Source organism: Sceloporus undulatus, chromosome 5 (genome assembly GCF_019175285.1).
Source record: "Sceloporus undulatus isolate JIND9_A2432 ecotype Alabama chromosome 5, SceUnd_v1.1, whole genome shotgun sequence".
NCBI classification, from domain to species: domain Eukaryota; kingdom Metazoa; phylum Chordata; class Lepidosauria; order Squamata; family Phrynosomatidae; genus Sceloporus; species Sceloporus undulatus.
The window spans coordinates 62,362,795-62,378,292 of NC_056526.1; the positions used below are offsets into that span (position 1 = coordinate 62,362,795).

The following is a 15,498-nucleotide window of genomic DNA, read 5'->3' on the forward strand; positions in this document are numbered from 1 at the left end:
TTAGGTTTTGGGGTCAAAATTATGAATTTTGTCATGACCAGTGGATAGGTCGAGGGTAAAACTTGGAGGCTCTTTCAGCGTGTGCATGTGTGTGTACGGCAAGAATGACTCTCATTGAGGCTTTTCTCTATCGTTTCAGCTTTCATTTCAGCCAGACGCAGGGGCGGGAGGGCTACTCTTAAATAATAGCAATATCAATCACCCAGGACTCCTTCTGGTTGCCTCTTTGTTGCTAAACTCTTTTCTGCACTGCATGGGGAAAGCTGAAAGAGTTGCTATCACATTTCCATAGTGACCCATAAATACGTTTACCTGGGATTTTGTGGTCAATTTTGGGGCATGCATGACTATGTACCGTATACAGTGGATGGCTTCATTGTTTACACCACAGTGTGTAATGGATTTCTATGAATCCCTAACCAGACAAGGCTGATTCCAACAGATTTTTTATTGCTTGAAGCAAAGCAAGGGTCTTTCTGTAACTGTAGTAGCAATTCACATGAAAAAGACATGTCTGCTACAAAAATTGCAACACTGATCAAAGTTTTCCATATAAGAAAAGTACTAGGCTGAGAGTATGATTGGGGTATAGTTTTGTGATTAGAAGTCAGAAAACATCTAATTTCAGAGATTAGATCTATCATGATTTGAGAACGGAATGCTGAACTAATATATCAGTTTACTGCTAGCCAATTTTGTATTCTTTGCTGGTTCTTCCTCTTTTTGAATAGGAATGTTTAGAAAGTGGGAGTAATTATGAGTTTTTAACTGTCGAACTCTTCTGTTCCTCACAGTCTGCTTTTTAAAGCAGAGCACATGGTCCGGCATGAGGACCTTTGTTAGAGAGGGATTAGGACATTGCCTCCCTCCATTCCATTAGCAAGAGTTTCCCTTGGATCACTTGCTCTTCCATGCATTGAATCACTCTTTCTTGGACAGAATGAAACCTTTAGACTCAGCCATCTTCCATAATTTAACCAAGAATAATAGATATCAGTTGGAGTAAAGGCCATGGTTGAAAAACAGAATTCATCTGTGTGCTTCCTTTTGGGCTGCTGTTCTTTCAATTGGTTAATGGACTGTAAAGTGTGTTCTGCTGTAAATATTGAAAGGTTGTATTAAGCAAATCGTTTTGCCAACCAATCGATGCTTTCCTTGTGGTATCATCTCTTACACAACTTTTTAAAATCAACCCAGCTGAATAAACCAGCTACTGCTGCTGTTGTAGCACTGCATCTTTTTATAATTACATGTTAATTTTAACACTATTGGGAGGTTTGGATTAAAAAAAAATACTTACCTGGCAGGGGAGACACCATGATCATAAAACCACATTTTTAACTGTGTTTTTCCATGTTGATAGATCCAAATTTCAAAGACCAAGGTAGCCAACAAAACGAGAATTCTCAACTATCAATAAATGTGCTGCAACCTCAAATGAATGTAATGACACCAGTGAATACACAACATCAACCAATGAATATCTTCCCATATCCAATGAGTGTTCCTGCTCCCATTATGAACATTCAGCACAATCCGTTTACTCTTCCTCCACCGGTCCCCATGCATCTTCATACAGGAGTGCCTCTTGTCCAAGTAGCAGCTTCAGCTAATGTGTCTCAGGGACCACCACCACCACCTCCTCCTCCTCCACCATCCCAGCAGATTAATTATGTTACTTCTCAACCAGATGGAAAGCAGTTACAGGTATATCTTTCAATTAAAAATGTAGTGTTGAAGCCTTGTTTTAAAAGAAGGTTTAGATAACTTTATTTTTAAGATTATGAATTTGACTGGAAATTGTTTTGACAGTTTTTTGATTAAACTATTTAAATTTATTTAGAACTCTTATATTGATGTAGAAGACCAGTGATCAATATCGGCTCTAGTCCCAAGATTCTGCCTGCAGTATAATCCTGTAGGCCCCAGATACATCATTTTGAGGGTCTTCATATGACAGTGATAGCCTTCATTGATAAGTCCAGTAACTTGGTTCTACCTTTCCTGGTTTCTTAATTCTACTTTCCTTATAAAAGAAACATAGAATGGAATCACAGAATCATAGAGTTGGAAGACACCACAAGGGCCAGAACAGTTGAATTTTCATAAATTTTCTTTGTGGGTATGTGATAATCAATTTGTCATATTTTCCAAGTGAATGTGAAATGTGCTATAAATTAATATATCTGCTTGAGGTGTGGTGTTATCCATAACTGCAGCAATCATCTTGCACAATGGCAAATCTGCAACCATAGACCAGCAGAAGTGTAATAGAAAAAAATAGGACTGGATCTGGTGCTATTGCTTGAGTACTTGAGGTTCACAGATTGTGGAGTGTGCTGTGAGTGTTCACAGGATATATATTTTTTAAATCATATGGTTTACCTGGTTACAGTTACCATTTTCTTTGCCTTGTATACCTCTGGATCCCTCTAATTTAATGATTGTATATTGAGACTTAGGCAAAAGACATATGGTTCCAAGAAAACAGCAGCTACAGAGTGGCCTGTTGCATAATCTTTCAGTACAAGTCTTGGAGGGAAGAATTTGTCCCAGCCAGTCAGAAGCTCACTCAGGCTCCCACAACTGTTTTCATTTCAAAAGCCTGACTTTGAAAAGAGTTATGTTAGGCTCCTCTGTAGAGGACTGCTGCAATTGCCCTACAGCTTATTATATAGTTGGCCTTCCACATTTGTGGCTTTGACTTTTGTGGATTTGACTATTGCAGTTTTGATTAATATGTTCTCTCTAGGAATCTCTATTCTATGCCATTCCATTATCTGCTTGTGACATGTGTTCTTGTACCAGTTAGAAGCCTCTTCTTATTTTTCCATTTGCTTCCTCAGTAGTGGTGCCTAGTGTGAACCTTAGCAAGGGGTTCCAGTCACTGCTACTGAAGAAACCTGGCTCAGAAGGCTTCTCTTATCTCATTTGCTTGATGTGCATAATATCAGGCTGACTAATGTCTTTTACAAGAGCTGCCTGAACCATTTTTAATACTAGATTGGAGGATTTCCCATCTGTTACAAGCTACAAAGAGAAGTTGCTAATCCTTGATCATGCCTTTACAGCAAAACTGGCATATCAGGTGGCTAACACTGATAAAAAATACAGGTAGAATCTTAACTAAAAATCAAATCAAATTGGTTTTTATTGTATAATTTGTTCTTAATGATCTGATCTGAATGGTTTTAAATGGAATGATAGGATAGAAATTTAATAACTAAATAAACAGAGTAGTAAAATGAAATAACACTCATCCAGTTGAAAATCCTTTGAGCATCAAACCCACTTTAAATGTCAGGGATTTGTCTCAATAAATATTGTGACAGAGAGTTCCAGAGCCTGAAAATGGATGCTAAAAAGATCCTCTTATGGTCACACCAAATTTACCTTTGATGATGATAGAACAGAGAAAATCTTAAAATGCAAACTGGCTTGTATGGGAGAATGGAGTCTTAAGTAGCTGGGTCTCCAGTCATATAGGACTGTATAGCTTGGCATCCACCACTTTGAATTGCCTCTGGAAACAGTTTGGTAGTCTGTAAAAGTGTTGGAACAAAGTCACTTGCTGCTTGTAACAGAACCTAATCAATAGTCTAGCTGCAGCATTCTAGGCCAGCTAAAGTATCTGAATGTTTTTCAAAGGCTGATTTGTGTACTGTGTATTACTTCAGTTTGTATGGGATGTAATGGCTACCATGGCCAGTTCAACTTAGACTATTATTATTATTATTATCATTATTATTATTATTATAGTTTATTTTTATAGCATTGTAAATCGCTGTACATACAAATGATGAAATCAATAAAAATGAAACCTGCCAATGGCATACAATCTACAAAATACGTATAAAACAATAGGTAATAATATAAAATAGAATTGGTTAAAATAAGCAGGCAACAATTAAAAACATCAACATCATCTATCCAATAAAATATCAGATAGATAATCACACAGTGCCTGGGAACGCTTCCCTTCTTCAACTCAGATTTAAAAGTGGTCAAAGGAGTGATGACCCATGCTCGTGGGGGAAGAAGGTTCCAGGAGTGAGGGGCAGCAAGTGAGAAGGGACGAATCCGGGATGGGGCAGTGGAGATTCTAGGCTGGGACAGCAGACCTTGACTACTAGAATGGAGGGTATGAGTGGGAATGAACAGAGAAAGAAGTTCAGATAAATAAAGAGGGGCCAGGCCGTGCAGGGCTTTAAAGGTCAACAACAGAAGCTTATACTGAATACGGAAGGGAAAGGGGAGCCAATGAAGGGATGATAATAAAAGAGAAACATGGTCAAAGCGGCGAGCGGATGTAATGTGTGCCGCTGAATGCTGAAAGGAAATTAAAGGACTAGGTTGAGTGAGAGGAAGCCCTGCCAGAAGGAGGTTGCTGTAATCTAGTCGGGAAATGACCAGAGTGTGGACCAGAGTCTTGGCAGTGGAGGTCGAGAGAAATGGACGGATTTTGACAATGTTGTAAAGAAAGATTCTACAGGCTTTGGCTGTCGTCTGGATATGGGGGATAAAAGACAGAGAGGTGTCAAAAGTGAAACCAAGACTGGGATTCCTGGACCGGTTGACTAGAGGTGTTGTCAACAGTAACAGAAAAGGAGTATTGAGGGAGGACTTAGGTGGAAAGACAAGAAGCTCTGTCTTGGACATGTTGAGCTTCAAGCGCCGATGACGCATCCACTGAGAGACAGCTGTAAATGTTGTACTGGGCTTGATTGTGCTAATGCATTCTTATCCACTGACACAATGCTGATGGCATTGAATTCCCATATTCTACCCACCACTTCCAGTAGTTTTCCGTGTATATGCTAAATAGCATAGAGAGTAAGAGGTACCCAACAGCGTAGATTCTGCTAACTGAATCCTCCTAGCAGCACTTTCTGAAGTCATCTTTTTAAAGGAGGACTGGAGTCACTATAAAACTGCTTCCAGGTCCCATCCCAGACAATTAGTCCAGGTGAATCCCATGACTGAAGATACCACGAACAGTCAGAAAGTCTCATACAAGCTTTCATAATGCAAATGTCTTTTGTAGCTTTGGCAGACTACTTGTAACTTTATTACATCTGTTAAAACTCCTGAGTCTCCATGTTCTCACAGGCAAATTGATGTGGTGCTAGGATGGGTGAAGTAAGGAAAGAGGGAAATAGATCAAATTCTGATGTGTAGGATGGATTCACTGCTATCTTTAGTCCTGCTGAGAACCTCAGAGAAATCCTGCTGACATGTTAGCACCTATTCCCCGGCTGTGTCCCCATCCCATCCTGCAGGATAGCTTTATAAGAATTCTTGCCACACTTTAACTAGTTCTTAATTTACATATCTAAATGCTTTATGCATTTTGGACAGTATTGCATGTAAATGGTAGCATACTAATTTCTGGTAACTTTTTGAAACAGGCTATTCCCAGTACTTCCCATGTTGCCAACAATATGAGTGCGACACTCTTGCCTGCTCCAGCAGCAACTCTGGGAAGTATGGAACCAGTTCAGGGTCCAAGTTCTGGTAATGCAACATCGTCAAGTAACATCAAAACTTCTAATTCTGCTATAAAATTGGCTGAAAGCAAAGTAAGTGTAACAGTGGAAGCCAGCGCAGATAGCTCGAAGAAAGACCAGGCAAGTTCAAAGTTCAGAGCAATATGCATACTTCTGCAATGCTAAAATGAGAGATAAATAATTATTTGCCCTAAGCATGGATGGAATGTTGGTGTCTGTTGTCTTTCCTATAATATCATCATCAAGACTTCTAAGAACTCAGAGCATGTAGGAGAAACTATTGTGTTGACATGAACAAATTTTTAACCTGTTATGAACAATTGATATAATTTTATACATACCTTGTATATAAATCCATGAGCTAAGTAAATCCTGTTCATACCTGAAATGACACAGGGGTAGCCGTGTTAGCCATTTAGTAAATTCAAACAAAAATCCACCAAACAGTGATACCTTTATTGGCCAACCGAAATGCACAATATACTTGTTGCAAGGAAGCTCCACTAGTTTCTTCATCAGGCAATATGTTACATACAAAACAGAAAAAAAATTAGAGATGTTAGTAAGATGCCTTCATTTTGTTGTTTCTGTCCTCAGTTAAGATGGTTTGGAGAGGGTATCTTTAGCAGACTGCACCCACCTCTTTTGACCATGGGACAATTGGGCAAAGTCCAGGAAATTTAAAGTTCATTTGCATATGAACAAGGACTCATCTTTCTTGGATCCTAAGATTTCAGTAAACCCTTTTCTGCTCAAGAAAAGTGTGCTGCCACATTACACTAATAGGAAACTGGGGGAGAGATGGATAATTTTCACAGATTTTCCCCTCCAGCTGTAACTCCCCGTAGAAAAGAAATGCAAAACAATTGCCTTCCTCACTTTAGTGTGGTAGCTTGTCTAGATTTAGGATGTTAATGTAATATAACCTTCAAGTCTAATAAAAATATCTATTCCTAAAAGGGGGGGAGATGAAGAAGGTCTCTTCTTTTGCAGTTTAATATGTCTTCATTCCTGTGAGGCCACAGGCCTCTTTGTAGTCAGAGGACAATAGATTCCTCAAGAAGTTTCCATGTTTTTGCATCAGGAACATACCTGTGATAGTGAAAGGAGGACCAAAAAGTGCTATAAACATTCTTGGTTGCTTGGAGGCAGTCACAACCATGTGACTGACTGCAGACCTGCTTTAAATAATCTGCACTTTTTTCTTCAAGTCTCTTATCAGATAATCCCTAACAAAAGGTTTTAATGTTAATGTTAAATGTGTGCCCTTTTCCTTAATAACATGCACTTTTATTTTGTCTAGAAATTATTAATTCAGGAAAAAGCTGCACAGGAAGTGAAACTGGCTATTAAGCCATTCTATCAAAATAAAGACATTACTAAAGAAGAATATAAAGAGATTGTGAGAAAAGCAGTAGACAAAGTAAGTAACATTCTGTTAATCTCAGAACGTAGCTCTGTATTCTCTGAACATTACACTTTGTTGAAAACAATGTCATGAGGTGATGACAAGGTGCCAGTTTTGGAATTGTGTAAGCACAGGAGATTCTTTTGGGACGTGAAAGATGCAGCTGTTTCTATTTCAGCTACTTAAAGAATTCTTAACTAACATAGTGCTGTTAGGTCTGCAATTTTCCCCTTGAAGCCTGTCCCCTGTTGTGGCAGCAGTAGTTTTTCTCTTCTCCATAATGCTGAGTTTGATTGTATTGGCTGGGGGGATTCTGGGAGTCATCTCCAAAAGGAGTGTGGGAAAATTTATTTTTCATTATGCCTCTTCTATAGTGATCTTTTCTTGCGATCAAGTTGGGCACAAATAATTTTATATTTTTAAATGTGATAATAAGTGGGTTAGCTTATGTATTATGTGTTTAAATAATACTTCATGGTTATCCTTTGACATTTTCATTTAGGTTTGTCATAGCAAGAGTGGGGAAGTGAATTCTGCGAAAGTGGCAAATTTGGTAAAAGCTTATGTGGACAAATACAAACATTCACGGAAGAAAAATCCAGAAGAGGCTGTTTCCGTGGAAAGGAAATAAGCGTAGACTGAAAAATGCCATCAAGATGTCTGCAAAGTGCAATTTTGACATGGACTTAAAAATAGTGGTTGAAATCTGATTTTGATAAAATTATTTTTCAATATAGTATATAATGTTTTGTTATAAATAAATATAGATTAATGCAACGTCTTTGTCCTTTTGCAAAAGGATATGTAAAGAGAAACTAAATGGAACAAAGGAGAGTGCCCCTCATTAGTAATATACAATTATGTTGAATGCCACATGTACAGCATTTTGATTCAGACAGTAGTGTATAGACACAGATGTTAGTCAGATTACAGTGATTTGCACAGAGATGTACAGTATGTGTAAATCAGTCAGGGAAAAGATTCATGGCAGATTTTTCTTTTGTCTTGCTGGCTCTTCTGCCCTCCACCCATTTCAATCCTAGCAAAATTAAGCATTTTGCCTCAATTTACAGGCTCAGTGTGTGTATTAAAGCACACTGTCTGAACAGAAGAACTCTTTGAACAACAGCAACAAAATTCTACATTCACAAATTTTGTTACATGGATTCATGAGCATAGTTTTTCTATTGGAAAACCAAATAAAGGCTATGTTGCTGCTGCTGCATTTTTTTGTGGCTTTTGAGTTCTTGTTTTGACTTCATAAACTCAGTTTAGTTTTAAAAGACATGGTGCAGGCAACCAAAACAAGTGCTTAACTCTCAACTGAGTTTAGGAAACTGACGTTTGGAATCTGAAAGCTGTTCTGTGCTTGGTTTTTCTGTCGGGGCATTAATTGCCTAACCTCTGTCTGGTGTTGTTCAGTACAGTATGCCTTTGTTCTTTATCTTATGACACATTGAGCAAATTTCCCCCCTCGATATAAGGGAACGTCTCTGTAGGCAATAGCCTTTGTAATATTACCTGTAATGCAACATTCTAAGTCTTAGTCCAGTGTAAGCAGTTGTCTGTATTTGGCATGTAAAAACAGAATTTTCTGTAACATGATGAAGGCAGCATCCCATTATAACCTAAAACTAGAATTATACATGAGGCCATGTCTTATCCAAAATCTTATATTTGAGTTAATTGGAAGTATTATATAGTGGAAGTATTATACCATGGATAACAGTGAAGCTAGTGATAGCAAGTCATTCAGCATACTGGAGTTGTACTTGCGTTATTTTGATTGGACCTGTACTGATTTTACCAGGGCATGAAAAATTTACCACTAGCTCCTTCTATTAAAATTAAAGAAGAAATAAAGGGGCCTTGGTTTAGATTCCTTTGAAACACTGTGCTATTACAGTGAATTTAATTCTCTCAGTGTTTAATTGCAGCAACTAGGATGCATATCATGTATTTTACACAATTTAGCTAGATGTTAAACAGATCAGATCCAGGTGTTCTGGATTGCTCTCTATGGTGGCAGGATCCACAAAGGCCCAAAGCTAAGGATAAATGAAAATAATATGGAACACATTACTAAAAAAAATGGTTAATTCACTTAATTATTTTGCAGGCAGTAAATTGTTTGGCTATGTTTTGTGCGTAACTAAAGATAATATTTATCTTGCAGAGTCTTTTTAGTGTGGATGCTGATTTTTTTTTCAATAAAACACTGTTTTAGACTTCTGAAGAGAGTTTGTGTTAGACTAGTGGGTATTCAAATGATCTTTCAACCTATTTTGGCACTTCTTGAAAATAAACTGTAGTAAATTACATTTGCCAATTTTGTTTAATTGCACCATGTGTATTTATATGTAGTGCATTCCCTCAGTTGTTGAAGTCGGATTTGTAGCAGATGAGATAGCTCTTTGTGTAAAGTGGCTTGGTGCAGATAAACCATTACCTGATCTGCTTCTCTAGCTCATCTGCTTTTCTCCACCTTCATCAACTCTCACATTTGAGAATCTTCCTCTTTTTCACTTGCTAATGATGGCCATTATTCATTTACCAGTTTGAACATGAATTACGATTAGTTTTAAGCCAGATTTTAAGTATAGATAATGTAAATCTGCACCAAGTTGTAATAGTTAGTGCTGAAAATGGAAATGCAGGATGTTTTCTGCACTGAACCATAAATGAGTCTTCACCATAATATTTCTCTCAGGAGTGCTTTTCCCCTGAATAATCCTGTGGCATGAAGGATTAATATATTCCTTCTATGTACAAAGAAAATGTGCTTACTATTTTTGTTCCCATGCTCTATAAGTGTTGAAATGGCAGAATTTTACAGCTAATTGTCATTGTCTTTCCAGTGCTAATGAAGGATATTGACTAAGTAGTCAGTCTTGGTTTTCAACCCAACATATAGCACCCTTGAAAGAGTGAGTTCAAGCACCCTTGAAAGAGTGAGCATTGTCTTCAGCATCCTGATCACACGAAATTCACTTAGGTCCTGTTGGTAGGCACTGTGTGTGCAGGTGGGTGCTATTTGGTTTTACGTTAAAACCATTGTGGGATTAGAACCTGCAAGTATAGCTCTGACCAGAATGTTGGTGCTCTCAATACTGAGGTTGGTTGCTTATTGGAGACATGCAGCTCTGCTTGACATTTGTGTACAATAAGTGGAATGCCAGTCTTTTTTGCTGTGGAGGTCCCTGCTGTTGAGAAGCATCTTTCTATGAGAATCTATGTTTAAAAAAAAATTACATGAGGAAGCATGTGTTGCAATCCTATGTAGACTTACATGGTGGTAAGTCCCATTGAATTATTTCAGTAGAACTTCTGGAGCAAAAATGCATAGAATCTGTTTGTAAGAGCGAGTTCTGTATTCCTGTAGCAATTGACTGAAATCTGGGTGATCTTGTGGTGTCACTTTCCATCAGTTTCAGTAATACAGAGGCAAACCCAACTGATCTAAATCTCTGTGAGAAAATTTCATGAATTGGGAAGTTCTTTAAATTGTATTTGGGGGTTGGAACATTGGTGCACTTGGCACTCTTCCCAGTCTTTCTGTGTGCATGTGGCTTAATATGTCATAATTTTAAAAATACAAAATCATAATAATCAGGAGAACAGTGGCTAATCTAACTCCGGGCTGTAGTGTCTGTAGCATAAGGCTGGAATAAAGTCTACTGAAACAATATTCTAAAGAGTTTTATGTAGTTCAGAATATTTTCTAATAAATTTTTTTTGATTAAGTTGGAGGGAGTCTGTCTCTTTTTAACATATACTGGGTCAAAAAAAATTCAAAGGTTTTCTATTTTGTTTTTTTATCTTTGTTCTGTTTGTCAGTTGTCATTTACCAGATATTCTTTATTTCTGGAAGAATTCAGAAGGATGCTTCCTTAGTGTGTTTTTGCTGTTTTGTGTGTTTTTTCAGATTAAACAGAATGTTATTCTCAGTACCTGGTCTCTTAGTTCAGACCAGAGCTCTTCATATTCTTTGTAAAATACACTTTTATTTTTTATTTTTTAGTAGATTATAATCCTATTAGAAGCTTAAATGAAAACTCTTTACTCCAGAAATATAACAGTGTTATATGGATCTAAACTAAGTATTTGCACTTAGGTAGTTGATTTCACTGGCAACTGAGGTATGACTAACTTGTCTCATTGATTTCAGTGGGGTTTAAGTGGAGCTTTAACATAGTCTTGTCTCAGCCATTTTCCTCCTCATGCTTAATTTGTTTTATGTCCTTTGTCTTTTTTGTCTACAAAAAGAGGGAAAGGTTTTTTTGGCTCATGTTAAAATACAAGCTGAGGAAGATCGGGGTATAAAGAAAATGACCTAGCTTTTGAACATGTGTGTACTTATAAACTTCTGGATGTTACTGGGTACTTGCTGAGGTTCACACCCCAAGAGAAGGACCACACCTGACTCCCAAAGCATTCTGGCCATTCCTTCTGCTCCTTGCATTTTGTCCCTGTTCAGCCTTTTCTATGCATGTGAACAGTGACAAGTGATGAGGTGGAATAGGGTACCCCTTCTGCTTTGGACTCTTCCAGACATTTGTGTAGATTGGCTTTGAACATCTTAACGAAAGGCTTCCCAAAATCTGGAGCCAGCACTGAACAAGCACATCCAAGTTTGTTTTACAAATTAGACTGAAGTTTTGCAATATCCCTGCTGAAAATGTGCAACCCACTGGCTGAGATCTTTCATATTTGGTTAGTAATCCAAAGCTATGACAAGACAGGTTTTTTTTACTGGTGTGGATATCAAAGGGCATTTAAAAGCAAGATGTAGAGCCCTTTACCTTTTCCCACTTTGTCCTTGTGCTGCTTTAGATATACAGTTTTCCAGGTGACAGATTTGCATGAGTGTGGAACTGGGTCAAGATCCTATATCATAAGCCTCCACTAGCATTTAATGGGAGGCAGTAGAGCTTGCTGCCTCTGCCCAGCTATTTCTACCAACATGGAGTAACAACTAGGAGGCCATTGGGTGCAGCTGTCTCACTCTGCAGCCATTGATGGCCAAGCTCATTCCAACTGTTTTTGAATATGGAAGGGAGAAGGAGCAGCTTCTCTCCTCACTGTAAGGCTGTTTCATCCTCCCTCTGTACTTCTAAATAAGCTAAAATGAGGTTGGGTATCGTTTCTCCCATCCCCCAGTCAGTTACTGGGGAGATGACGATGTCCCCTGTTGTCCCGCAATCGTTCTTGTCTACCGGGGTAAAAAGGGAGGCCTTGCAGAAGGATGTAGTGCATACTTCTTCAGTGTTGTCCAAAAATGTACAGTGCTCCCTCGGGTTACGAAATTAATTCGTTCCGTGGCTAATTTCGTAACCCGAAAAACCTTCGTAACCCGAATTGCCATAGGCGCTAATGGAAAAAAAGCCGCGGCTCTGCCGCGGCTCCATTTAAAACAGCGCCAGGGTTTTTTCGTAACCCGAAAAAACCTTCGTAACCCGAAACAATAAATCCCTATGGGATTTATTCGTATCCCGAAAAATTCGTAACCTGGGTAATTCGTATCCCGAGGTACCACTGTACTCATTCAGGTAGGAACTCCAGTTATGTCTACATATAAGAGCAGCAGGGTGTTAGCAATGGTTGGTGGAATCTGAGGCTCTCTAAGAGTAGTTTATAATTTATACATAGCAATACAACGTTTAAGCTACTGCTTTGTCTAATATTCATCACTTTCTTCATTGGAATATTGCGTAAAGCTTTATATGGTACTTTAAAGTACAAGGTAATGTATTGACTACTCTGCCTGAGATTGTGTAATGATCTATAGAGTTTCCACTGCCAAATAATAATTTTGATAAAATACATTGGTGCCTAAAAAAAGTTATTCAGTTAGATATATAAAAACAAACATTCATATTGAAAAATATGAAGTTTACTAAAAAAAAGTATGAAAATTCTTGCTGTTGATATTGTTCCCATTCTTTTTTATATATTCTGCACATACCTTCTTAAAACTATGAATTAAACAGAGCACCTGTAATATAAAAAAAACTCATACGCTGTTCTTTAGAATATAAATTAATGTATAATACACTATTTCCTTTGTTTTAAACCATATATGTCCTATTCTGGTGGAATTTTGAGACTGGCTTCAACAGATTCAAAAGCAAGTTTATTATTAGACCCATTAATATTCCTTAGGAAATGCTGTGGAAGCAATGCAGTTGAGAGATTTTGGGGGAAAGTCTCCAGACACTTTGCTTAAAAGGCCAGTGCTCTTTCCATTGTGAAAGCATGTTATGTAATAATTCCCACTGTTGTCCCACCTAACATGTTTGGCTGAGCAATATTGACACATGTATCGAATTGCCTATATAAAAATGATTGTGTGTTTGGAGTCTTTGTGTGCTCCAGCAATACTCAATAAACTGTCACACTGCTTTCTTCTAGATTTTGGTTCTTGTTTCTTCTTGGACACCGGATGGGCATGCTCTGCTTTTCTGTTTGCATTTGCCCTGTCTTCATAGGACTGTTATCTGCATATAAGCAACCTTATCTGCCTCAGTTTGTTGCACAATGTATACGGTTATCTGTCTTTGCTGTTTGGGTGATGATATTCGCACTTTTTAAAATCTTCCAGTTTAGAAAAACAAAATGTCTTCATCCATGTTTTATTTCTTGTTCCTCTGCTTTGGGCTGTTACTCATGCTTGATGTTCAAATCAGAAATATTTGGTAGATTCCTTCCTTCCTTCCTTCCTTTTGCCTATGTTCTCTGTGTTCCTGCTTCTTTTTCCCTTCATGAAAATAACTACTTCTAAAATGGCTGAATTGTTTATAGGATACATCCACTTCTCTCATAGTGTGTTCATGTCTTCTGCTTCCCCTTGCTATACTGTCACTTACATGTTTAGTCTGTGTTTTATAAGCGGACGCAGCCTTTAAAACAGGACTTTCAGAACTTCTGGATGTTCCTGGATCTGATACTTTCTCTGGACACTCTGGTAGGTGCAGAGATCAGGAATGCCTTTCATCAACTCCGCACGGCCAGCAAGCTATGTACCCTTACCTGGATATACAAGACATCTCTTCAGTCATCCATGCCATTGTTCTCCTAAAACTAGATTGCTAGTTGTGAAGCTTCAGTCAATCCAATATGTAGCTGCCATGAGTTTGGCTGAGGGTGGGACATCCAAAGGTATGACACCGTCATTACTAATTACACTGATTACCAATTTGTTTCTGAGCTCCATTGAAGGTTCTGGTTTTGACTTAGATGGCTTGGGTCCTTGGGAATCATAGCCCTTTCTGCAAGTCTCCCTGAAAAGTCAGTTCTACTTCACAGCCATGGTAAGTGGGCATGAGGGGACATTTTCTCAGTACAGTATCTAGAAGACTATACAACAGCTTCCCTGTTGAGATATGCCTGGCTACATTATTCCCAAATTGGCAGGCAAAGCTGTTTTATTCTTCTGTGCTCTTAATTATTCCCTCTCCTAATAGATTAACCCTGTTAATTTAACATTGCATTTGTAGTTTGGTGTCATTGTTTACTTGTGGTAACTTCTGTTGAAAGGTGAAATGCAAATTATTACAGTTATATGGTTTGTATTTTTCTGTATAACATATATCTTAATAGCTTTTATTTTTGCACACTGATGTCTTGGTCCCTGTCACACTATGAAATTATAGCAACATGGTTCCACTTAAAATTACCATGACAAGATTTTATGGAATTCTGGGGTTTGTAGTTAGGTGTGACACTAGAACTGAATGGTAAATAACCACCCCAAATGGAAAATCCATTCCATAAGATGTCACAATGGCAAAGTGGAATCATAGTTCTGTAATTGTATAGTATGAAAGCACACTTTTGAATCATAGAATGGAAGGGATCCCAGAGGCCACCTAATCTTATTCCTAAATTTATCTATAAAGTACCACTGAAAAGTGGGTTTCCAAAAGTGATTTTAAAAGCCTGCTGTAAAGGAGAGTACCTCACCTTCAGAGAGAGTTCATTTTACTGTTAAGTGGCTCTTACCATAAAGATATGCCAGAACCGCTTTCTTGTAATTTGAATCCATTATTTTGCCTTGCTTTCTAGAGCTCATCCATGCTGTGGAATTAATGCAATTTGATACCCCTTTAACTGTCATGGCTCAGTTCTATGGAATTCTGGGAACTGTAGTTTGTGAGACATTTAGCCTTCTCTGTTAGAGAGCTCTGCTGCCACAATAAACTACAAATCCCACAATTCCACAGCATTGAACGATGGCAGTTGAAGTGCTGTCAAATGGGATTGTTTCTGCAATACAGTTGCAGGCTGTCATCCACTTGACAGCCCTTCACATCTTTGAAAATGGCTCTCAAATCTTGACTTTACTTCCATCCCACGTTATTAAAAAAAACCACGCTTTTAAGACTGCTGGTATCGTAAAACATTTTACAGTCTTTTTAAATCCCAATGTATTACGGGATAGACATGTTACCCACCCCTTGTTCTTCCATCAAATTATTTCCTTTGATTTGATTTGCTCCATACAATGTATCTTCTAAATTGCTGTGCTTTTCCTTTACTGTAGGCACTGTCAAGAGTATTTCCATTCAAGGAATTTGTATTTTT

At 38.0% G+C, this 15,498-nt stretch overlaps 1 protein-coding gene across 5 annotated transcripts in view; it reads left to right on the plus strand.

Moving 5' to 3' along the window:
- The window catches only part of SCAF11 (SR-related CTD associated factor 11), a 42,265-nt gene extending 31,607 nt beyond the window's left edge, over positions 1 to 10,658 (plus strand). For 4 of the 5 annotated variants that reach the window (XM_042467306.1, XM_042467308.1, XM_042467310.1 and 1 more), the window contains 4 exons: positions 1,364 to 1,707; positions 5,409 to 5,627; positions 6,811 to 6,930; positions 7,418 to 10,658. In XM_042467306.1, the coding sequence (XP_042323240.1) occupies positions 1,364 to 1,707; positions 5,409 to 5,627; positions 6,811 to 6,930; positions 7,418 to 7,546 (812 nt within the window). In that variant the 3' untranslated portion in view covers positions 7,547 to 10,658. The remainder of the gene's footprint in view (positions 1 to 1,363; positions 1,708 to 5,408; positions 5,628 to 6,810; positions 6,931 to 7,417) is intronic. The other variant, XM_042467309.1, reaches the window with a different exon arrangement.
- The last annotated feature ends 4,840 nt before the right edge of the window (positions 10,659 to 15,498 follow it).